The sequence below is a fragment of the Erpetoichthys calabaricus genome, chromosome 16, assembly GCF_900747795.2.
Source record: "Erpetoichthys calabaricus chromosome 16, fErpCal1.3, whole genome shotgun sequence".
Lineage (NCBI taxonomy): Eukaryota > Metazoa > Chordata > Cladistia > Polypteriformes > Polypteridae > Erpetoichthys > Erpetoichthys calabaricus.
The window spans coordinates 4,853,614-4,879,464 of record NC_041409.2 but is presented as its reverse complement, the minus strand read 5'-3'; the positions used below and the strand labels follow the sequence as shown (position 1 = coordinate 4,879,464).

The following is a 25,851-nucleotide window of genomic DNA, read 5'->3' as shown; positions in this document are numbered from 1 at the left end:
CTGTAGACCTCCGAGACAGGATTGTCTCGAGGCACATATCTGGGGAAGGTTACAGAAAAATTTCTGCTGCTTTGAAGGTCCCAATCAGCACAGTGGCCTCCATCATCCGTAAGTGGAAGAAGTTCAAAACCACCAGGACTCTTCCTAGAGCTGGCCAGCTATCTAAACTAAGCGATCGGGGGAGAAAGGCCTTAGTCAGGAAGGCGACCAAGAACCTGATGGTCACTCTATCAGAGCTCCAGAGGTCCTCTGTGGAGAGAGGAGAACCTTCCAGAAGGACAACCATCTCTGCAGCAATCCACCAATCAGGCCTGTATGGTAGAGTGGCCAGATGGAAGCCACTCCTTAGTAAAAGGCACATGGCAGCCCGCCTGGAGTTTGCCAAAAAGCACCTGAAGGACTCTCAGACCATGAGAAAGAAAATTCTCTGGTCTGATGAGACAAAGATTGAACTCTTTGGTGTGAATGCCAGGCATCACGTTTGAAGGAAACCAGGCACCGCTCATCACCAGGCCAATACCATCCCTACAGTGAGGCATGGTGGTGGCAGCATCATGCTGTGGGGATGTTTTTCAGCGGCAGGGACTGGGAGACTAGTCAGGATAAAGGGAAAGATGACTGCAGCAATGTACAGAGACATCCTGGATGAAAACCTGCTCCACAGCGCTCTTGACCTCAGACTGGGGCGACGGTTCATCTTTCAGCAGGACAACGACCCTAAACACACAGCCAAGATATCAAAGGAGTGGCTTCAGGACAACTCTGTGAATGTCCTTGAGTGGCCCAGCCAGAGCCCAGACTTGAATCTGATTGAACATCTCTGGAGAGATCTTAAAATGGCTGTGCACCGACACTTCCCATTCAACCTGATGGAGCTTGAGAGGTGCTGCAAAGAGGAATGGGCGAAACTGGCCAAGGATAGGTGTGCCAAGCTTGTGGCATCATATTCAAAAAGACTTGAGGCTGCAATTGCTGCCAAAGGTGCATTGACAAAGTATTGAGCAAAGGCTGTGAATACTTATGAACATGGGATTTCTCAGTTTTTTTATTTTTAATAAATTTGCAAAAATCTCAAGTAAACTTTTTTCACTTTGTCATTATGGGGTGTTGTGTGTAGAATTCTGAGGAAAAAAATGAATTTAATCCATTTTGGAATAAGGCTGTAACATAACAAAATGTGGAAAAAGTGATGTGCTGTGAATACTTTCCGGATGCACTGTATGTATCAGTTTTTCATGCAAGTCATCATGAATCACTTTGCAGTTCCATTGCTTATAAATATGCACTTTTTAAATTTTAAACACAATCTAATAAGTAACAATTCCAAGTTGTTCAAGGACATACGGCAGATGTCCTTAGGTGTGCCCAAATAGGTGTCCATTTATCTGCGACACTAAAATACTGATGGTTCATCTGCTCACTTACTGGACAATAATAACTCAACTATGGTAAACCAAAAAAGCTTAAAGAACTGAATGGTGTCTCCTATTTAATTAAACTTCACATGCTGGATAACAGTTGTAAAAACATAAAATGATGTAATTGAACAAAATGTATGTGTGTAAGTACAGAAAATTGGACAGAATGATCAAACTTGTTTGTGTTTTGCGTACGTGACAAAAAGCATATATACTTTCTGGAAGTTTTCTTTCAATGATGTGTGTGACAAGAAAATATACCTTTAGGGTAAAGACTTTACCAATTGGAATAATACAAAATGAGTCAGGACGCTATTTTTATTTCTTACGTGGTCTACGATCAGGAGACTAGAAAAGCTATAAAAGGGCAAGGATATCTGCGCTCGAGGCAGATGAAGTGCGGTGTCCTAGGACTGTATTTCTCTGTCATTTTACCCTTGTCTGGTATGTATCAATAAAAGGTTTTTACTAATTTTAATTTCTTCTCTGTCTTCAGTCACAAAAAGTGTCCACACAGTCCTAATAACAATTTGATATAATTCATAAAATAACATTACTGGCACCCCAATGGTCTAATTTCTTTTATTTTTACTCCTAAAAGTTTTTTGTAAATTTCTATATTAAAAACAAAATACAACATTAAAACACATCAGAACACATTAGAAATCACAAAAAAAATGAGAGCAACACTTTAGCGTAGACCTTTGAATGAAACGAACTGCTGTTACAAACGTCAGTTAAAGGCGTCAGTACAAGTTTATAGGCAAACAACACAGGAGACGCGTGTGGACTTCTAAGTAGTTTGGTTTGCTTTCAGCCCTCCAGATTCAGATGTATGGAGTTTTGATAAAATAAGATGTCGTTACAAAGAGTCCCTCTGAAGGATCGAGGAGTTTAATGGTCGTAATAGTTGAAAGCTTTCCAAACTCGGCTTGATGATTTAGTTGAGTCACTGCACCTACAGTATTAGTACAGCAAATTAAAAATCATCCTCCGTTAAAAAAATACATTGGAAATAATTATGTCTAAACAATACTGTCAATAGTCTTAACCATTTGTAAACCATTTTAAAAGTAAGCAATACAGAAGCAGCTTATTAGTCCTAGCTACAGTTACTCATTTTGCTGAAAAAGGTTCCGGACCTTGACATGGAGGGCTATCTGCCTCCAGACACAGAGACCTGTCTGTGTCGCTGCAGGGCAGTAATGAGCACGTTCAACTGTAAAACACCCAGGAAAACAACAGCATCATGAATGATAATAACCAGGCAAACCGCTCCTCAGCTGTTAACTTGCTCGGGTTTATTGCACATTTGCTAATTGGCATGTGTAGCAATGTCTCGTGCAGTCAGTGCTATTGCTTTCAAGGTCTTTTTAAGTTAAGAATCCCAATGTATTGAAGTCAAATGTAAGTCACAGGGGTATTACTAAATTTAGTTCATCCATTACGGTAGGGGTGGCTTTTCACATACAGACTTCCCGCACATCCCAAAGCTGGTACTGAAGACCCTTTCGTAAGGTGGATTTTCACAATATAAACACATAATTAGCATTACTTTAAATGAAATAATTTCACCAATCCCTGGCTCCAAATGCAACTTTACATGAAAATTGACAGAATTAAGGCAATGATAACATCTGTCATCTGTCAAGCAACCCTTTATTAAACATGGTTGAATAAGGCCAATTACCTAACACTTCAGGATTCATGGTCTTTCAAGTTTTCTTGGGGTTTTTTTGGTTTCTTTCATAGTGTTTTTTTGGATCCATGATGCTCAGGATAATATGAGAGGACTCACCAGACAAGCTCTCTGACCCTTCACACGTGAACACAGCATCATCTACAGACCCGGGTGGAGAAGGTCCTTGCTGTACAGCATCAGATGAGGCGTGGTGTGGCATGGGTAATGTCAGAAAGGATCTTGGATGGGGTTAGACATTAGACCCTTACTGTATAACAAAATCTGGTGCAGTAGGCTGCGATATCCACCTTTTATGGTGATGAGTAAATAAACAAGAGCATCATAATGAATTGATGTATGAATAATTAACCAGTAGTGGCAGCACAGTGGCGCAGGATACCTGGGTTCACTTCCCAGGTCCTCCCTGCGTGAAGTTTGCATGTTCTCCCCGTGTCTACGTGGGTTTCCTCTGGGTGCTCCGGTTTCCTCCCACAGTCCAAAGACATGCAGGTTAGGTGCATTGGTGATCCTAAATTGTCCCTAGTGTGTGATTGGTGTATGGGTGTGTGTGTGTGTCCTGCGGTAGGCTGGCGCCCCACCCGGGATTTGTTCCTGCCTTGCGCCCTATGTTGGCTGGAGACCCCTGTGACCCTGTGTTAGGATATAGCGGGTTGGAAAATGACTGACTGACTAATTAACCAGTGAGGTAAAGAGAAGGAGACCACATGTACCTTCCCATCCTCCTTATAGTGTTAAGTGCGTGACATCTGACCCCTCCCCATCCCTCACACTGTGACTGCACATCACCAACCTCCAGCTCACCCCCAAACACCCAGCCCCGCTCACTCCCACAGGCTGCAGCAAGACACACTTGACTTTCAGGTGTTAGCACAAGCGGCGCCAATTTGAAAATTGATTTGGACTCGGTCTTCATAACGGCGAAAATTCAACTTCACTAAAATTTGTAAGATGTAGAAAATACTTTGCATACATGAATTTTCATAAACTGTTCATTAAATGATACAGGGTTTTTTAGCACTTACAAAAATCCAATCATAAAATTTAAACTGAATAACAAGCAGGGATTACCACCTGCGAAACAGGCACTTCTTATTTTGGCACACTTAGTCAGCAAAAATGTGCTTTGTTCAAAAAGTAATGCATTTATTATTAATAACTGATCAACCTTGTCACTCAATTTGTCAATGGCTGCAGTATCCTCTCTAGTGTCCAATCATGACTTTTATCCGTTTTTCATAATTTTCTCTTTTCCTTGAGTATCTTTTTCCCCTCTATGCCCCTCTGGTTCCCTTTACTCCGTCACTTTTTTGTTACTGCTTTTTCTTTTCCATTCGTTATTTCAATTTTTCCTCATTGTGTTGTATTCTGCCCTCACTCACTCTTCTCATCCTATCTCACTCCTTCTTTCACTTACTGTTTCTGCCAGTCTTGCACAGAATCTCCTGCCTGTCGTTTATTTTCCAGGCTCTCATAGATAACTGATGAGTAGAATCTGCCCCATCAAAAACAGACTGAACTGTAAAAAGAGTTTGGGCCTGCCCAAACAATACACAAGAAACAAAGTTTATCCGGAAGCTCCAATGAGCACCACAATATTATATTAATAATCATAATAAAAAAAACAACAAAAAATCAAATGCACATCTGCTCAACTCCAAATTCTTTCCCAACGTGATGTTAAAACGGAATGGTCCCCTCTAATGACACAATCTGTGCTTGTCTTCATCCCAATCCACAGATTCACACTTGACTTGTGGATTACTGGATCAAGGGTGCTGAGCGGTCATTTGTGATTGTTCTTCTGAGTCGAACATGTGCAAAGGGATTTCTCCTGTAATATGGGACAAAAACAACAATTACCACTGAACAGTTTTCTATTAGAGCCTGATTTTATGAAGATGATAAACAGTTCTTAATTAAACTCCTTTTGATCATTTCATGCCACAGTGGTGAGCTGCACAAGCTACTCCCAATGAAGCCATACTTACACTGGTACAATGAGGTGTTGCAAATCAGCAAGTCACTGAACTTTAGGATAATTGATGCACACATTCAAAACAGCCTCTGATGTATGTGAAAAAAAATCAATTAAATGAAGGACTCACATGCCATTGTCCCAGACATGGGGCTTGAAAAGACTTGAATTCATATGATAAAAGTAAAAAGATCAATAAAAAGAAGCCATGAAACCTGCAATAATCTCCTAAGAACTTCTACTTGTGTAGTGCAGGGCCTTTGTTTTTTTTATTTTCTAGAGTTTATGTGTTCTTTTGCATTCTTAAAATTAGAAGATGGCCTGGCCTTGAAGCTCTTGGGATAGGGGTTGGAGGGTCAATGATTTAAGTCAGAAGAGCTGTGTGACCTTGTCCGAACAGTTGCTCATCTTACCATTATTCATTTGTTTTTGTGCCTGTTATGACATAAGAACTGTCAGCCAAAGCTAATCAAATGTGACAGCTCATCACTGGAATTAGATTATTAGCAGTTAGAATGACTGCCTGGGACTGAGAAACTTAATTTCTATATTCAGTGTCCACTTGGCTAAAGCACAGCAAGGTCAGTGTAACAGTCCTTGACATCAGACTAATCAATAAAGTGTTCTCTGAATCACCTGCCAGCCTGAGACTTAAGCACGTTTCTTCTACATGTACTTTAGCTGGACATTGAACAACGAGCCCACATTCAAAATGGTCAGTGACATACATCAGCCCCACACTGACCAGGGAGTCCAGACCTAGTCTGGAGCCAGTGTTTCCACTGGTAACCATGTTACTTCCCATTTCCTACGCTAACTTGCAATTATATTTTTTGCTTTGAATATGTCACGTCAGATTCAAGTTCTGTCAAGTGTTACTGTTGTGGCAAGCGGCTGGGGGTGGTACCCAGCCGGGACGCCCGGGAGGACCAGAGGAGGGCTCACGCCTCCTAAAGACCACGAGGGGGCGACCGCCCTGGTTGCTTTGTGGACCATGGGAACTCAGCTTGGAAGCTCAACCCTATTGGGGCCCGTGGTCACCACCAGGGGGCGTCCAATGCCTGAGGAGCCCCGGCCCTCAGCACTTCCACCACACCCGGAAGTGCTGGGGGGAAGAAGACCAGGGACACCCAGAGTGCTTCCGATTGCGCAGCCAGTACTTCTGCCACACTGGGGAGTGCCGGCAGAAGCTAATCGGGAGGCACCTGGAGCACATCCGGGTGTGTATAAAAGGGGCCGCCTCCCTCCATTCGATAGCTGGAGTCAAGAGGAAGAGAGACAGAGCTCGGGAGGAGAGGAGTGGAAGCGGACCAGAGAAAGAGGCATTGTGAAGGGCCTGGATTTTGGGGGAGTTTTGGGGGTTGTGTGTGCACCGTGTAAATAGTGAATTTGTATAATAAACGTGTTGTGGGTGATTTAAACATGTCTGCCTGTCTGTGTCCAGGCTACTTATCACACTGTATATACAGTAATGGTATGGATTTTATTATAATACTAGCTGTGTACAGCTCCTAGAAACCATGGATTCTGGCACTTCAGTCAATCAATTGCATCGGTTGTGCATTAGCGGCTAAGCGAGGTTCTCTTTCGTCAGCGGTTTTGTTTTGCCGACGTGCTCACCTCCCTTGTCTATCAGCGGCTAAGCGAGTTTCTATCTCCTCGGAGGTTTAGTTTTAAGGAAGGTTCTCTTTTCTCGGCGGTTTCGTTTTGCCGACGTGCTCACCTCCCTTATCTATCATCGGCTAAGTGAGTTTCTCTCTCCTCAGAGGTTTAGTTTTAAGGAAGGTTCTCTTTCCTCGGCGGTTTTGTTTTGCTGACATGCTCACCTCCCTTGTCTATCAGCGGCTAAGCGAGTTTCTATCTCCTCGGAGGTTTTGTTTTGCCGATGTGCTTGCCTCGCTTGTGTATTAGCGGCTAAGCAACTTTCTGTTTTGTCAGTGATTTCACTTTGGCAACAGAGTCGCTTTCTTTGAGTGTCAAGCTGTAGCCTCGTTCTTCCAAGCCGGACAGACAGACACACACACTTCCACGTGTAGACATTTATATATAAGAAAAGTTAAAAACAGAAATGATTGTTACATGTTTAACAGATCCCTCCGCTAAACTCCCATATATTTGTAGTTGTCTAATATTCTGACTCGTAACTAACCTAAATGACCAGAAGAGTTGAGTAAATTAATCCTCAGCTGGAATGAAAACTGGAAGACACTCTATTCCTTGACAACTGCAATAAAACCTCTTGGCCTCCATTTTTTAAACCCACTTTTCATATCCTTGTTCACAGAAAGATACAGCAGAAACTAAAGCATGGCAGAAATCAGCCTGAACTGTGGCAAACAATTTATGATGTGTATCAATTCCAAAATAGAAAACTTTGCAGTCAAAAATATACCTTGATGGTGAGGAAGATGGAGATCCAAAATCAATGACCAGCTAAAAATAGAAAAACAAATGGATAAAATGATTACATTAGTCAATGTGTTAATTTCCAAATTTAGATTGATACCATGACAGATTCAAGCAGAGCCAGGCTCAGGTCAGTACCCTCCAAGACTAACTAACACACTTCTGACATCAATGTAATAAATTGGTTTCATGTCTCCCACAGGAATGGTGCATTTTGAGGCTAGATGCCCTTACCTTCCTCTATCTAGCTTAGTAGAGGACCAAAGACACCATCAGCCTAGCTTGAGTTACTCACGTTGGTGTCGCTACTCGACAGTTAAACCAGTTCACTCTTGTCACTGCATGTTTACCTGGGAGATGTCAGGGTTCACCATGCTGTAAGGCCTGGGTCGAAATGTACTGACTCTGGGTGGCGGAGTATATCTGTCTTCTATAAGATCCTGGTTGCAGTGGTTTGATCCATCCGAGCCTATCTTGTCTAGGTTTCCAACACTGCCACTGCTCAGCTTAGATAAGGAAGACAGCCTGTAGATACAAGACATACTTCTATAAAAACATTTATAATGAGACCAGCATTGTGTGTGTGTGTGTGTGTGGTGGGTTAGTTGTAGTGGTCCATTTAATAATATTTTCTCCTTTTAATAATTTCCTTATCCAGCCTATGGTCATGTGAAGCAAGTGCTCATCCCAGCAGGACATTGTAGTGTGCGATAATCAGTAATTACTTTGCCATTGTGATTGATGCCAGAATTGGTTATGCAGAATCGTATGTGATATTTGATATAGTTACTTCTGAGCACATAGATTTGGCTTAATTATTTTAGTTTGTTTTGCACTAAGTGAATTATGAAATACAACACAATACAACAACAAAAATGTATTTCTTGTAAAGCCCAAAATCACTCAAGCAATACCACAATGGGCTTAACAGGCCCTGTTTTTGATAATCCCCCAACCTTGATTCCCTAAGAAGACAAGAAAAATCCCCCAAAAAAAATCTCATTAGGAAAAAAATGGAAGAATTTTCAGAAAGGCAATTCAGAGAGGGACCCCTTTCCGGCAATTTGGGAGTGTCGTACAATTTATTTTTTTTATAGCGCTCTTCGCTGAGTGCAGGCACAGAGCGCTGTCAACAATTCTCAATTAATATCATCTCTCTATATATAAAATCCTAAGCCTAAAAGTGCAACGATTTTATGTGACTTTTTATGTCACATATTTTGTCACACTTTAAATTGGGCTTGTTTTAAAACCTACATATATATGTTTGGTATCATTTTTTTCAGAATTTATCCAACTTTAATGTGATGTTGTTAGATTTTCAGATTCTTATTCCGTTTTTAAATTATAAACTAATAAATATGAAGAACTCACGTCCCACTAGACGAGACTTAACCAAGAGTGCCAAGGAATGTAACCACACCCGGGGCCGGAAATAAAAGACAAAGAGTAGGACAGCTGCTGTACAGGCTTTTAAATGTTAGAAGTGCCACGCGAGATGCAGATCACATGGCACGGCAGCAGCAGCAAACCAGCAGCTAACCGAGCAAAGAGGAGGTAAAAAACTGTATTTGTTTCCCATTGTATCATTGTTTAAGAGGGAGTTTCGGAGGAGCGACCATGTCTCCTTGGGGTGCGTTCAGCCCCCCTCTTCACAACGTGAGCAGCAGACTGGCTGCAACTGGGAGTTGGGTGCCAAATTATACTAAATGCTAAATACAGAACTGGTACACATAGAAATGCAGATTTGTTAAAACTCACAAAGAACAAGGCAGAAAATGATTAAACATAAATGGAAAACAACAATATCTGTCCATTAATTAATTGATGAACTATGATTAGTTGATAATGGAGGAGATAGAAATGTGGCGCCACTGATATTTTTATCATCCAGAGGTAAGAAAGATAACAAGAAATAGCTGAAGGACAGGAACAAAGTCCTCCATGTAACTAAATGTTTGCCTGAATATTCTGATTACAGAGAGAGAAGAGGAGGAAGAAGGCCGTCGGAGTCTATTTTGTAAAATAATTTGAATAAGACAAGAAAGCTTTCTGCTGCTCACTCACTCAACTGTTTAAATGTCTAAGTGCTCTCTTGTTGAAATTCATCAAGCCAGCCAGTCGCTGGACTTCTTTTCAAACAAGACAATTAGACAATACCTGAGCCTCAAGTAAGACATTTGCCTATAATCCTGTTGTACTGATGTGTTGCCTTCATGGCTGTCCATTCCAAGAAGTTAAATCTTCATTAAAAGCAAACTTGTTATTTTTCTCAAATGCTTGAGAGTCTTGTCTTCTGCTCTGCCTGTTTTGAGTTGTGTGTGGGCAGGTGAGTTTAAGCTAACGTTAAGTTGTGAGATCAAAGAAACTAGTTTTGAAGATTGTATACTATGTGAAAAATACAAATATGTCTTACTTTAAAATTAGAAGAGGCAGAAAAATCAAATTGGATTCAAGCTTCTGTTTTAATAGTGTGAGTAGTGAGTGGAGATGTTCTTCAGTTTCCTTTAAGGGGCAGCCTAGAGAATTGTCAGAGATGTAGCTAAAGTCGGTGCATAGACATTTGTTAATCTTTCAGTCAAAATCAAAACGCTCACCAGAATAGTTGTCCAAACACAAAACTAGATTAACCATAACTGTAATCCATTTTTTTATTCTCTGAGCTATAATCTTTAATTTGACGGTATTTAATTTTGGATGCTTCTCTCATCTGTTTTGTGTGCTAGAAATTTGATGACGTTATACATAGTACGAGAAGCGGCAGAAGCATATGACTGACAACAAACACTGTAATTAACAACCCACTGCAGGTGCCCAAGAAAATGCCCTACAAAATGGTAGTACCCATGAAGAACATACAAAATGGCAACATAGTGACATCACTATAATAATGATAAAATATTTCAAGAATAATAATTAAAGTTAATAATGATTAGACAACAAAACAAAATCAATCATACTGGTGCCCATCTTGTTTCTAACAGGTACAGAGTAGGAACCAACTCTGGACAATGAACATGACTATTACGGGGAAACTCTTTGGGACTTGGTAAGAAAAACCCACACAGAGACAAGAGAAAGTTCCATGCAGGCAGTGACTTTGAATCCAAGACTCTGACCTGCTGTGCCACCCAACAGTGGTTTTGAAAAAGAGATACTGTATCACATTCACTTCCATAAGCCAAGACGATGTCTAGAAATATGTAATTTTCTTTTTATTATAGCTTTACTTCACACCCCTAACTTACAGAATGATATGCAAATGCACATTTAAGTGCATAGACAAGCCCAACACTTTGTATGTTCTTCATGGGCACTGCCATTTTGTAGGGTGCTTTCTTGGGCAGACAAGCCCACATTTCTACAAGTTTTCATGGAACTTGAAGGAATTTTTATACTTTGGTGGCATGGATGAATGTGTCTCAACTCCTCATAAATAAGCAAAAGTCCATATTTACCCAGTTTCAGGCAGTTCTGGAGAGTTCTGGATCGGCTGAGTATATGAGAATGGAAACCAGCCTTTTCTGAAAGATAAGAATGAAATATAGGGTTATGATTTGGAATTTTGAGAGCCATCCATAACTGATCAGTTATGTGACTTTGCATTTTGTTTTTACCTCCCAGTTCTTTCATTTTGGCCATAGTGCCAACCATCTCTTGGCTCAGAGATAAGCAGGGTTATGGCATCTCCCGGCAAAAAAGGCAGTAGTGGAGCATCTCCTGTAGCTTCTGAAACCCCGCTTCCTTGACCGGAGTGAGAAAAGAGTGCCAGAACCTGTGTAGGACTCCAAGAGCCGACCCGCGGCATTGTACCTCCTGCAGACAAACAGATTTATTGTTACAATAGGGAATTAAGTATGAGTGAGTTCAGGGTTTTGACAAGCAGTAGTGTATTAGAAAGATTTTGACAAGAATGACTCATTCAGCCTAACATACGAGGGTTGTTTCATAAGTTTTGAGACTTTTTAAAATAGATCCAACATGGTTTGGTCAATTCCAAAGAAAATTTTTACTCACATAACCTCGTCATTTGGCAACACTTAAGTGCTGTTCAACATACTCTGCCCCGATTTCAATGCACTTTTTCATGCGATAAATCCAACGATCAAAACAGTGACGAAAATCAGGTTCAGTCAGTTGGTCAAGCTGCTCTTCCACCGCAGAAATGAGGCTGTCCCTGTCCTCAAAATCCATTCCTTTCAGCTCCTTCTTCACCGTCGGGAACAGCCAGAAGTCACAGGGTGCCAAATCTGGTGAATAAGGGGGCGGATGAAGGACTTCAATCCCAGATTTGGCGAGGAACTCAACAGTTTTGTTTGACTTGTGAGGCGGCGCGTTGTCGTGGTGAAGGATGAAGTTTTTCAAGGTGCGATTAGGGCGACCTCTAGTGAAATTTTTGAAAACTTCTGGAAGGCACAGGGTTGTGTAGACATCAGAGTTCATTGTCGTGTGTTCAAGACGTGGAACTGAAGCAATAATTTTTTGTAGCCAAAAAAGACGGCAAACATGGTCCTCTTGGCTGACCTTTGGCGCCTGGCTTTCAGTGGAGGAAAGCAACCTTTCGGACCCCACTTCGAGCTCTTTTTCTCATCTCCATCTGTAGCTGGGTGGGCCAAAAAATTTATTAGAAGATGTGAAAGGATTGTAGAACAATAGAAAAAAATTTCGTCTGCCTCCGATGACGGCAAGTGACCGAGTCTCAAAACTTATGAAACAACCCTCGTACTAGCCTGTCCTGGTACCCTAATTCCCCCAAAACAGCATCAAGTCCTATTCGCTTACCACACTACTTGAAAACTTTTTTCTTGTATCTGTGGTTCTGATGGTGTTGAAAATTCTGTAACAGTTGTATAAAATTTATCCTTAACAAGTTTTATTGCTAGTATGTTCTTGTGGAAGGACTCGTCTTATTTATTGTGTGAATTGGGACATGTTTAGAAACTCTTCCACAGATCTGGACGAATACACAGACGTCACAAAGAGTTTGATAGAAAAATGTTTGGACTACGGTGTTCCTACAATAATAATACACATAATTTGCAATGAGAAAACCGAGGATCATCACTGACATCTGGAATTTACTAAGGCCATGTAGTAATGCATTTCGAAATGGTGATATGGAAATATATGAAAAATGCAGGGAAAGTATTCAAACTGCCTATTATTAGTAGTAATAGTAGCTTGTCATGTCACACAAACTTTGTTAAGTATTAGAGATGCTTACAGACAGCAGAATAAAACCTAATCCAGCATCATGATGTGCATTTCCTCTCTGCAGATCAAGTTCTCTTCCAGGGTGTTGAGGATGACACAGAATGTTAGCGTCTGCCTTCTGTTCAGGATTTACAGTATACAACACTCAAACAGGATAATAAAACACCTCAACTATTTCTCCCTTCTGGCAAACAGCATAGGTTTGCAAATGTACTGAAACATCAAAAACTGAACTCTCTCATTTTGTAAGTATTTAAAACTTGATTAAAATCCACCTGTGGTAAACTGAATTGATTGGACATCATTTAGAAAGGCACATGTGTCCCTGTGTATTGAAGGTCCACAGTTGCATGTCAGGACAACAACCAAGACATGAAAATCAAGCAACTCTCTGTAGACTTCCATGATCAAACCGTAGTGAGGCACTGATCAGGGTAAGAGTATAAAACCATTTATAAAGCTTTAAGTGTTTCCACGAGCACAGTGACCTCAATAATTGTGAAACGGAAGAAGTTTAGAACCATTGGAATTCTTCCTAAAGTTGGCCATCCAGCCAAACTAAGTAATCGGGTAAGAAGGGCCTTAGTGAAGGAGGTGACAAAAACCCCAATCTTCACTCTAACAGAGCTTCAGAGATCCTTGTCTGAGATTGAGAACCTGTCAGAAGGACTACCATCTCAGCAGCACTCCACCAATCAGATGTTTATTGTAAAGGAGTTAGATGGAACAAAAATCATATGATAGGTTAATGGATTCTGAAAGCATGAGGAAAAAGACTCTCTGGTCTGATGGGACAAACATTGAACTCTTTTAGCAGGACTCCAACCATTATATCTGGTGAAAACCAGGCACTGTTCATCACCTGCCTAATGCCATTCCTACAGTTAAGTATACTGGTGGCAACATCATGTTATCAGAATCACAATCAGAATCATAATCAGATTTATTGGCCAAGTATTCACACATATGTTACTGGCCTCAGGCCTAGGGGAACCTGGACCAGGTACAAGCCACTGTTGCTACAGGGTGTAGCCACAGTGATATGGTGAAAAAGCATAAAAGAAGCAGGCAGCAGTCACGAGTCTTAGACCATACTTCTCTGTTCTACTTTATTCTCATACACCCAAAAATATATAAATGCTTCAATCTCTGCATAGATCAACATGATGATCAGTTAAACAATGGTGCATGCCAATTTCCTCTGCAGAACAAAAGTATAATTGGTTCAACAATGGTATTGTTGTCAGCTATCAAGAAGTACCTGATTAGAAATGAATGTCCCCAGAACTCGTTAATTTTTAAAGGAAGCAGGCAGTTCTGTATTACCACATTGTATGTGGATGAGATACTAATCAAAGCAGTCTGATTATTCTGCTTTGGAATATTTATGTCCTGTAGATAGCCATTAACAATAACCTATAGCAGAATTTTCCAGGAATTTTGCCTTTACTTTAAAACACTGGTTTATAGCCCATTACACCAAGCAACCCACAGAAATGTAATTTCTCTCTATTATAAAAGAAAATCTTGAACACAGAAGACTGACAATAAAAAATTCTACCACAACTTAAAAGTAGATATTGCAAAGCTGCACATCCTAAGGGTACCACAGCTGAATGGACACACTCACCCAAGAAATTCAGCCTAGCTTCATTCCCTTGTTTCCGCGGCAGTGGCAGCGTGCTGGTGGCAAACATGTCAGTGGCCCGAAGAGCAGGAGAGATATTGTGAGAAAGCGGGGAAGAGATATTTAAAACAGGACATGGCTGAAGATCTGAGCTTTCATCCTCCTCCTCCAGGAGCAGTTGGCTGGCCAGAGGTGTGTGGGACCTGGAAAGAGGTGTACTGTGGGACTGCAGGGGGCTCTGAGGCCTCGAAAGAGGAGAGCTATTGGAAACAGGCACATTTTGCATTATGAGTGGTGGAGTCTGGATGACAGCAGATGGAGCATTATTGGAACTGGACAGCTTTTTGTCCCCGGGTGGTGACGCCTGATTGGAAGCACCGTGACTCTGGGTGACAGTTGCCAAATGTGATAATGGGGTCTGGGAGCGGGACCCTGGGGCAGTTGTATTGTGAGTTGGCTCAGAATTTGGGGTCTGGTCTTTTCCTCTGTGGCGGCTGGCATCTCCATTAGGGAGAGGTGGGACTTCCTGGACTGACAGCCTCTAATAAAGAATAGAGCAGGAAAGAGGAGAAGTGAAATCAAGGACACCAAGGCCAACATTTTATTAGCATCTTCACAAATGTGCAGTGTGTACTTACCTGCGGCCCTCCCAGTTCCAAAGGTGAAGTGGTGCTGAGCTTTGAGGTTCGAAGGACATCTGCTATGCCTGAATTCCCTGAGCTGGCAGCAGTCTGGCGCACAAGGTTCAAGGCTCTTTCTGGCAGCTTGGTGGGTTGGGAGCAAGATGACTGCCAAGCAGATAACTTCTGAGACAGCAACTCCTTCACCTTAGAAGGAGACAGAATTATCTTTGAACATTCATCAAGTAGCGCAGCAATCCACAGCATTACCTTTCCTCTCTCCACAATGATTATATAGCACTAGAATACCAGAGTATATTGTCCAGTTCTTGACAGCCCAATGCATTCCAGCCAAACACAATGTAACATCTACCCATTATTATCCAACCCACATATGCGGCTTATGGTCAATGCAAACTGAAACCAAAATGGCACTGCAAAATTTAAATTGGACATGAACAGGGCATTTTTTGTTTATCACTTCTTTAATTTCAGCTTACTTCTATAAACATTCATCCAATCATCCATTTTCAGATCATTACCAAGCTGGTTTGGGGATGGGGCGTGTGCAAGGTAGACACCAGCCATGGACAGGATGTTAGTTCTAGGAACAAATCCACACTTATTCAGTGCAAAGAACCTAATGTGCATGCCCTTGGGCAAAATCTACGTGGACATGGCATGAACATTCAAACTCTACATAAACAAAGACCAGGCTGGGAATCAAACACACCAGTCCCTACAGATGACTGGCAGCAGCAATAACTAGTGTGCCACCATGTTTCCTGTGTATAGTCATTCCACTGTTTTATACTAAGTGGGGATCTTTAAATGTTCTGTTTTAAATATCATAGCATCTCACAATCTCTAAAATAACATTTGTGGCCAGTACGCTATCTATCTATCTATCTATCTATCTATCTATCTATCTATCTATCTATCTATCTATCTATCTATCTATCTATCTATCTATCTATCTATCTATCTATCTATCTATCTATCTATCTATCTAATGGTATTTTCTGTGAAAAAAGATATAAGCGTATAAATATTAAACAACTGATAAACAAACATAAAATTGAAAACCAGACTTAAATGTCTAACAAGACAAGGTGTTGAATTTTACAGTAACATCAAATGTGCCGTGAAGAATGCGCAATACGAGAGCTGAGTGAGTAGCTAATGATCATTCCTGACGTTCCCCCACCATTACCTTGCTATGGTAGTTGGTGAAGTGCTTTGTCACAGCACACTGCCTGTCGACCAGGAAGCAGTACCGCCGCCTCTCCTCTGTGAGTGCTGACCGGTACCCGACAGCCACCAGCTGGTCCAATTCTCCCTGATGACGACTCATAAGTTCAACAATCTGGACAGGAAAACGAGAAGGTAAATGTTATGAGACAGATGGGTGAAATGGGGCTCCAGAATACCAAAAAGGCCTTCATCTGAGGCCTAAAACCGTGACTGTATTTACATGCTGTAACCACAAGGGGTGTCACTGAGCCCCAAACCTCAGACACAATGTTACCCAACACAAATCAAATAAAATGGTTTTTATTTTTTCAACAAAACATTTGAGCACAAACACCAGCCAAAACACTTTCCAAACAAATAAATTTCTTCCTCCTTCAGCCTCCAGCAAGTGTTGTCCACTGCCTCCCAACTCTGACCCTCTAATGTGAGGTGGCTGGCTCCTTTTAAGATGGATGCAGGAATGCTTCCGGTACCACACTGTGTCCACTTGGAAGCATTTCTGGGTCATATGGAAACCAGAGCGGTCCTCCCCCAACAGCACCTTCTAACAGGACTCAGGAACCCTGACAAGGTTGAACATCTGGTTTCCAATTCCCATTTACCCCCATGGGTGTCCAAACTGGGATGCCACGGGAGAATCACTGCCACCTGTTGTATGGGTTATGGGACTCCTGGTCCATCATTTATATGACTCCGGCAGGACAAGAAGCTGTTTCTTCATCCAGCTGGTGTGCTCATCTGTCCTTCCACTCTGGCCGCCCGTCCAGTCAAGAAATGATCCATCCCACCTGGGATGCCTGTCCTTCCTCTTGGGCACTTACACTGTGTTCATTTCAAAGCAGATCTTACCGAGTAGCAAACTCCTGCCTTTCAATGAACATCATGCTTGATTGGGCGCCTGGCCTCTGTTCTAGGACTATATTGTCAGACTTGCACCACAGTGTGATTTATTTTGCATAGATCCATTCAACCATGTTATAATCTATTTATCAAAGTTCAGAGTTACATTGTGCTGGAGCCTAATAAGCTCCTCCAGGCTCATTTTCACAGTGGACTGGCACTGTGCTCTGTGGCATCCTATGTTTTCTCTTTCCTGTTCATTATAGTAGTAGGGTGTTGTACCGTGTTAGCCATTATGAATGCAGTGAGAAGTCAAGCAAAATAACACCTTTTATTGGCTAACTAAAAAGATTACAATATGCAAGCTTTCGAGGCAACTCAGGTCCCTTCTTCAGGCAAGATGTAATCATTATAGAAAATGAATCTGGAGCAGCCTGGATATCCAACTCTCTAATTACAGAGCTGACACACAAACGTGATGCCATCAAGAATAATGTGGCTGATGCATCCTTAAAACTCAGCTTTGAATGAAGTTGAGTAGAGTGCCCAGTCATGGCCTGTGTGGAGTTTACAATTTCTCCCCATGTCTTTGTAGGTAACCTAATGTGGTCCTGCATGGGTGTCAGTGAGCCCTTCAGTTGTTTCTTAACTTGCAGGCCCTGACTCTCCCATCACTCTGAGTTAGGTAGGCAAGTTTGAGAAATGTTATCAATGTTCTTCTTCAAAGTGGTATTAAAGGACCACTACGGTTAAGGTTTGGAAGGGGTGATATTTTGTAAATTTCAACAAAAATAACGTCATGGATGCACCGTCTACTTGATTGGCTGGCAATCCCATAAATTCCAAAACAATTTACTTAATGTCACAGAAAAAGCAGTTAGGCAACATCCTAATTTTCAGCTAAAGGTAATAAGGTTTAAGAAAAGGGCAGATGGCACAGTGGTAAGTGCAGCTTCGATTCCTGTGCCTTATTGTTGCCTAAGTGGAGTTTGAATGTTCTTCCTGTGTCTGTGCAGACTTTCTACCATGTACTGTGGCTCCCTCTCACATCACCAAAGTTGTGCTGATTTGGTTAACTGGCAACTCCTAACTAGTCCTTTGTGAGTGCAGATGTAGTGAAACCTGCACCATATGGAGGACTGGGGTCCAGTCCAGGGCTTTTTAACAACTATACGCGGCCCACAAGGACCATTTGTTTTCTCAAAGAATCCTTTAACATGTGTTTCATACATAGATTGTATCCATGTATTCATATCTACATTTGTCATTAAAATGTGTCCACATTATCCGCTCACGTACCACAGCACAGCTACTAACCTGTCGTTAGAGCAGAAAGCGAAAAAGAAGAGTAAAACGAAAAGAAGGTGACACGAGACACTGCCATAAAAAACTGATTATTTGGTCATGATGCCAAACATGTGACAGTCTCATGAAGGACATGGTAGCTCGACTTCATCCACTCTGCTCACTTTTTAAAACTGTAAAGGCATCAGGGCTGGCGAGCTCTCCGAGGCTTACCTGACTGCTACCACTGCCCTACATGATGCTTTTGTTTTTTCCACTGACTTGGGTTGTTGTATGTGGATAGAAAACACATTTGCACTCCACTCACGTTAAATGTGATCGCATCCATTTCTGACCAACTCTGAAGGTCTGTGGGATCATCACCAGCGCATTTACATCTGTTTTTTTGTTTTTAATTTATTGATCTGATCATGACACAAATGGATATCTGATGTTTTAGCTACAAATTCTGGCCTGTGTCTGGACTGCTGCTCTCACTTGACTTTATGCACTGTGGCATGTGGCTGGGGGTTGTACCCAGCCGGGACGCCCAGGATGACCAGAGGAGGGCTTGTGCCTTCTCCAGACCACGAGGGGGCAACCGCCCTGGTTGTGTTGGGGCCACGGGTACAGAGCTGGGAAGCTCAACCCTGTAGGGGCCCGTGGTCACCGCCAGGGGGCGCCACGCTGCCTTGGGAACCCTTGGACCTCAGCACTTCTGCCACACCCGGAAGTGCTGGGGGGGAAGAGGATCGGGGACACTCAGGTGCACAGCTGGCACTTCCGCCACACAGGGGAGTGTTAGCAGAGGAGTGTCGGGAAGCACCTGGAGCCCATCCGGGTGTGAATAAAAGGGGCCGCCTCCCTCCATTTGGGAGCAAGAGTCAGGTGGAAGTGGACAGAGTTCAGGAGGAGAGGAAAGAGGCGGCCCAGAAGAAAGGAAAGGCATTGCGATGGCCAGGACTTAAGGGGTGATTGGTGCTGCGGCACTGGGTTGTGCTCACTTTTGTATTGTATACAGTGTAAAATAAACGTGTGTGTGATGGAACCATCATGTCTACCTGTCTGTGTCCCACAGCACTTACATTACATTTTCAGGCAGTGCTGATTTTACTCTCATTGTAGCTGCTACAGTAGTTTGCCCAATCAGCTACATCGTCCAAGAAAAGAAAATCTGATAAAGATGGAAGACAATTTCAAGAGACCCACAATATATGATTGTGATTGGCAGAGAGGTCCTGTTTGTAAAGAAAATGTGGCAGTCATTGTGTTTTCATATATTTTAGCCCACACTATGTATATAAAATTGTTATTTTTTGCCCTTAATAAAACTGAGTATAACACTCCTGATCTAAAGGTAAGGCTACACGAAAGAATAAACTTTTTCTTGTGCAAAAATCATTTACGAGTTGATTTTGGTCTATATTGCAACTTTCAGTTCTGTTAATTTTTCATGTAGTGATCCTAGGAACATCTTATGGTTCTCCCAATCTGCCCTTATAATCTCTGCCGCTCACTTTCTTAATTTCATAGGCATCTGTTCGTTGAAAGTTGCACCTGACTAAGTTTTAGTCCAGAGCAAATGGAAGACAACGTCTGACCCCAAACATGACTCTGGGGTTTGGTTGAAAATGACAAAATGGAGGAGAACAGAAAAAGAGATGAGTGGGGTTTGACAATAAAGCCTGTGGTGGGCACACATACATAATATTGGCAAGGGGATGGAAAGGAAGTGGAAAGTGGTACCCCAAGTCAAAAGGTGGTAGCCAGATGGTCCAATTAATTTTGCATTTTATGGAAAGTCCGCCTAGTGGCTAAACTTTTAATGGAGTTAATGCTCTGCCAATATATGGAAACATGGCAGGCCACTTGGGCAAATATAAGGAACCAATAATATGAAACATTGCCAAAAAAAGCCAAAGTTCAGAATAGGTAAGACTAGATATTGTGACGTCAATCAAAATTAACAATAACAAAGTTCAGTCTACATTCAACAATAAAGCATTTGAAAAGTTTTGGAATTATCCATAACCTTGAACAACCAGGAAAACACAACTGTTAGGCTGGAATGATGATGATGTCACATGTTGTGCAGCTCTGGTTGTCACTGCCTAGCAAAAGCATTGCAACAGTAAACACAAACCACAAAATGGCGGCACCCACTGGGAACAAAATGTTATTTTGGAAGAACAAAATTGGTATGATATTTTTGTTCATTTATTATTCAAGTTCTGGAGACCATAGATATGTTATTTGTTAGAACGTCAGAACAACCTAGACAAGAACAGGCCATTCAGCCCAACAAAGCTCGCCAATCCTATCCACTTAATTCTTATCCAAAATAACATCAAGTTGAGTTTTGATTGCCCTTTACTGTCTACCACTCTACTCGATAGCTTATTCCAAGTGTCTGTGGTTCTCTGTGTGAAGAAAACTAATGTTTGTGCGAAATTTATCCCTAACAAGTATCCAACTGTGTCCCCGTGTTCTTGATGAACTCATTTTAAAATACAATCTCGATCCACTGGACTAATTTCCTTTATAATTTTAAACACTTCAATCATGTCTCCTCTTCATCTTTTGCTTAAACAGAAAGATTTAAATGTTTTTTAGTGTTTTATTTACCCTTTAGAATGCATTTATCATGTTGTTTGATTCATATATCTTCTTGACTAAAAGTTTTCATTATTTCACAATACTGTTCTGTTTTTGTACACATGCCATCATTTCCTGAATGTGACACTTCCTGTTGTAATAGCAGTTCTCCCATGAGCCTCTGGGAGAGCACAACATCTGACATCATAATGTGTGATACTATTTTAATTGCCATGTATGAACTTAATTTTTTCGTGATTGGATATTCTAAACCCTTTTTCTGTACTTACTGGCTTTTTTATCCTCTGCTTCATTTTTTGAACCTTGATTTTTGGTTAGTGATTAGAATTGACAAACGATCGGTTTGTTATTTTGACCACGTTTCTGATCTTTTTTGAGGCAACTCAGGCCCCTTCTTCAGGCAAGATGCAATGATTATTATTATTCTATTGTAATCTTTTTAGTTAGCCAATAAATCTCATTTTGATTGACTTCTCACAACATCCATAATGACTAACATGGTACAACACCCTAGTACTACTGATCTTTTTCATAAAACCTCTCCCTATCCCGATGAGATCCATACTAATAAAAGGCAAAGCCCTCACTCACTCACTCACTCACTCACTCACTCACTCACTCACTCACTCACTCACTCACTCACTCACTCACTCACTCACTCACTCACTCACTCACTCACTCACTCACTCACTCATCCATCACTAATTCTCCAACTTCCCGTGTAGGTGGAAGGCTGAAATTTGGCAGGCTCATTCCTTACAGCTTACTTTCAAAACTTAGGCTGGTTTCATTTCGAAATTCAAAGCGTAACGGTCCATATACAGTATACAGTAATGGTCTGCAGCTCGCTGGCCGTGGGAGGCGGAGTTGCGTATCGCGTCATCACGCCTCCCACGTAATCACGTGAACTGACTGTGAACACAGTACGTAGAAAACAAGGAAGAGCCCCAAAGAGCACTGAGACAGGCTGTGTAAAGGCAGCTTCACAAAAAAACAGATCCTTAACAAATTGTTATTGGTATATTTTCCCTCAATTTAAAAAGGTTTTCTTTTCTTCTTAATTAAAATTTAAAAGCAATACTTCACCGCTGCAAAGCCCGGGAATTTGGCTATATGCAATGAGTGTGTACGCCTGATGAGCCCAGAATTATAACTCTTTGCATTATTTGACAGTAAACTATTTTCAACCATTCTATGATCTGCTTCTCACAACTGAAGGCACCGTGGCTGATGTTAGCTGACTTGCTGGCCAACCATAAGCGTTACCTGGTAGGTAACCACCCATACAATCAGATTGTGATTCAGACTATGAATGCCGTGAATATATATATATATATATATATATATATATATATATATATATATATATATATATATATATATATATATATATATATATATGTGAATGTATGTATGTATGTATGTCTATATTTTATATATATATATATATATATATATATATATATATATATATATATATATATATATATGTGCATATGTATATATATATGTGTATATATATGTAGATATGTATATATTTATATGTATATATATGTACATATGTATATATATACTAGCAAAATACCCGCGCTTCGCAGCGGAGAAGTAGTGTATTAAAGAGGTTATGAAAAAAAAAGGAAACATTTTAAAAATAACGTAACATGATTGTCGATGTAATTGTGTTGTCATTGTTATGAGTGTTGCTGTGTTTTATATATATAAAATACACACACACACATATAAACATATATATACATATACATATACACATATATATACATATCTACATATATATATACATATACACATCCACATATCAACATATATATATATACACATATATACACACACACACACGCTTTATGGGTGATGATTGTTTTACTCTTTTTATCTTTATTTTATTTTATTTTAGAATCAACTCCTATCTGCGCACACCAGGGCGGCCGTGGGCAGATGCGTATGGTGTATTCACTCCATGTTATCGTGCATTGCGCTGTCAGTGGTATTTTGATAAAAGAATTTGAACAACATATAAGAAGCGTATAAATTATTAAACAGTAAAACATTAACATTTAAGAAGTAAAGTTACATTAAGTACTACTGCAGTGCCTTCGGGTATACCTCATTTTTTGTTTGCCCATTACATGCTTAAATGTATAAATTTTTTGGTGCACCTACCCGAGAACACGCGACATATAACAGAGCGTGGGAGAAGCATGGATTTTAAACACGCGTTGAGTTCATCTGCTGGTCTCCCTCGTGGAATAACTGGTAATGTTTGACTAAAATCTACAGCGAGTAAAACGACATTACCTCCTATTTTTTTTTTTACGATCTCTGAGATCTTGCTTTTTTCGGTTCAAGGCTTCATAAGCTCTTTTATGTTGTATGGTGTACTTATCCCAAACCATCATCTTTGAATGTTGCAAGACTTTCGCCTTGTATGTAGATCGGGGTAATTACATTCATTGCATTCCTAGTCTGAATCACAATCTGATTGTATGGGTGGTTACCTGGCACTGTAGGGTTGCCACCCGTCCTTTAAAATACGGAATCGTGCCGCGTTTGAGAATGAAATTGCGCGTCCCGTTTTGAATCAATACTGGACGGGATTTATCCCGTATTTTTTTTATCATTTTTTTTTTAAAGCAGCGTGTCATGCAAATCATCCCACACGCATTTTATGAAGATGCCTCCTTTCCTACTTTTGATTGGGTAATACTTGATGTCATCGTTAGTTTGATTGGTGTTTTTAACTGTCCAGTGAGGAGGGCGTGTCTTTTAAGTAGAGTCTGCAAAGTGTTGGCACTGAGATGTGGCGTCAGCGCCATAGTTGAAGCCCCTAACGTTGCGGTCAGCAAGTCGGCTAACATCCGCCATGTGCCGTCTTTCAGTTGCAAGAAGCAGATCATAGAATGGTTGAAACTGTTGCCCCTAACGTTGCGCCACGGCGTGTGGTTCGTTTATACCTCGTGTCTTCTCATTAAACTTTTATCTCGCGAATATGTTATTGCAATCCGCAGCGGGAGCGTTTCTATAAACTTAATTTAAACTTACGTTTTACACCGTGCTTTGTTTCCCTTATGAACATGCTTGTATGCTTAACTCGCTCCGTTCTCAATTGTTTAATTAATTTTTTGCTCTTCGCTGTTTGCGGCTGTTCCTCCATTTCCCCCTACTTCGTTCTTTTATCTCGTGAATATATTATTGCAATCCTTAATGGGAGCGTTTCAATAAACTGATTGAAAATAGTTTTGCATTTACCTTTTTAGTAAAAGGCGAGCTTTTAAGCCTGAGAAATCACCCCGTAAATGCACACGTTTAATTGGACATGTGTTAATATGTATGGTTACACAGTATTAAAAGACAGTGAACAACGTCAGTTACCTATGTTCCCGCGTTTGATAAAAGGTGAGCTTTTAAGCCTGAGAAATCACCCCGTAAATGCACACGTTTAATTGCACATGTGTTAATATGTATGCTTACACAGTATTAAAAGACAGTCAAAAATTAACGTCATTTACCTTCGTTCCCGCGTGTGACTCGTGCTGTAAATGTCTTCCTTGTTTTTAGTTCACGTGATTACGTAGGAGGCGTGATGACGCGATACGTGACTCCGCCTCCTCCATTACAGTGTATGGACAAAAATATGTTCCAGTTATGACCATTACGCTTTGAATTTCGAAATGAAACCTGCCTAACTTTTGTAAGTAAGCTGTAAGGAATGAGCCTGCCAAATTTCAGCCTTCCACCTACACGGGAAGTTGGAGAATTAGTGATGAGTGAGTCAGTCAGTGAGTGAGTGAGTGAGTCAGTCAGTCAGTGAGGGCTTTGCCTTTTATTATTATAGATGTAGATGTGTAAATTTGTATATGTAGATATGTATATATATATATATATATATGTATATATGTATATGTATATATATGTTTACATAACCTCTTTAACACACTACTTCTCCGCTGCGAAGATGTGAAAATAATTAACTACTGTATATCAAAACAAAACTGAAAGTGAAATTAATCAGTAACAGAAAAATCTGCATAGTTTTAAATAATAAAGCAAAACAACCAAGAAATCCCATGGAATAATATACTAAAATCAAACATAATCGTAACAGAGTTCCCCTCCTATGACATGGTCTCTTGGGTACACAGGGAAGGGAGCATGTGATCTCATCAATTAACGAGGGGCCTGGTCACGATTAACTGTAACCCAAGAGTAGCCCTTAGGGTTACAAGTCTACCAGTGGACCAAATACTCCATTAGAAGGACAATCTTGTATTTTCTCTCCCTCCGGTTCCTCTTTCACATTCACCTCAATAGGAGGAGGCACAACAAACTTTGTATAATAGGGGGAGTAGTGTGCTGGTTTTAGTCAAGAATCATGAAATAAGATGCTGTCCCAACTTTCTTCAATATAACTCAGGTGAGGTCCTAGGATTATTAGAGGGTGTTTGTGTTCCTGTGCGGGTAGCAGAAACAAGACCTGAGTAGGGGCAAATGCTTAGCAGGCAGTATGAGAGGTCAGGGCTTGAAAAGGGAGATAAATAGAGAAAGTTGGGAGGTGGAAGGTAAAATGGAGGGAATGAGTGCTAACTGTGGTACTCTGCAGGGGATAAATGGGGAGGCCACCTCACTAAACAGACGTTCAAACTGCAAAGGAAGGGCCAGAAAGGCAGCAGACTTGTTATTCTATTTACTGCTACTTTGTGTTTTTTTGTGGTAAGATGCATTTGGGTGCATTACGATGCACAGTTTTTTAACTAAATAAAGGAGTGCCCAGGCTTCAGAGGGGCGTAGGTGTGCGTGGTAGCATAGAGGAGCAGCTGAGGAGTGTTGATGAGTTGATCGACTGGCTGCACACTCACATGCAGATGCGTGTGGTTCAGTCG

General features: G+C 40.9%; 1 protein-coding gene across 1 annotated transcript in view; it reads right to left on the bottom strand.

Moving 5' to 3' along the window:
• Positions 1–1,984: 1,984 nt before the first annotated feature.
• zgc:158689 (uncharacterized protein LOC791177 homolog) overlaps positions 1,985–25,851 on the bottom strand; it is a 60,727-nt gene continuing 36,860 nt past the window's right edge. Inside the window, exons 7-14 of the mRNA XM_028821882.2 lie at positions 16,176–16,328; positions 14,981–15,169; positions 14,346–14,883; positions 11,119–11,317; positions 10,960–11,025; positions 7,852–8,026; positions 7,488–7,528; positions 1,985–4,951 (exon numbers count right to left, since the gene is read on the bottom strand). Coding sequence (XP_028677715.1) covers positions 4,879–4,951; positions 7,488–7,528; positions 7,852–8,026; positions 10,960–11,025; positions 11,119–11,317; positions 14,346–14,883; positions 14,981–15,169; positions 16,176–16,328 — 1,434 coding nt within the window. The 3' untranslated portion in view covers positions 1,985–4,878. The remainder of the gene's footprint in view (positions 4,952–7,487; positions 7,529–7,851; positions 8,027–10,959; positions 11,026–11,118; positions 11,318–14,345; positions 14,884–14,980; positions 15,170–16,175; positions 16,329–25,851) is intronic.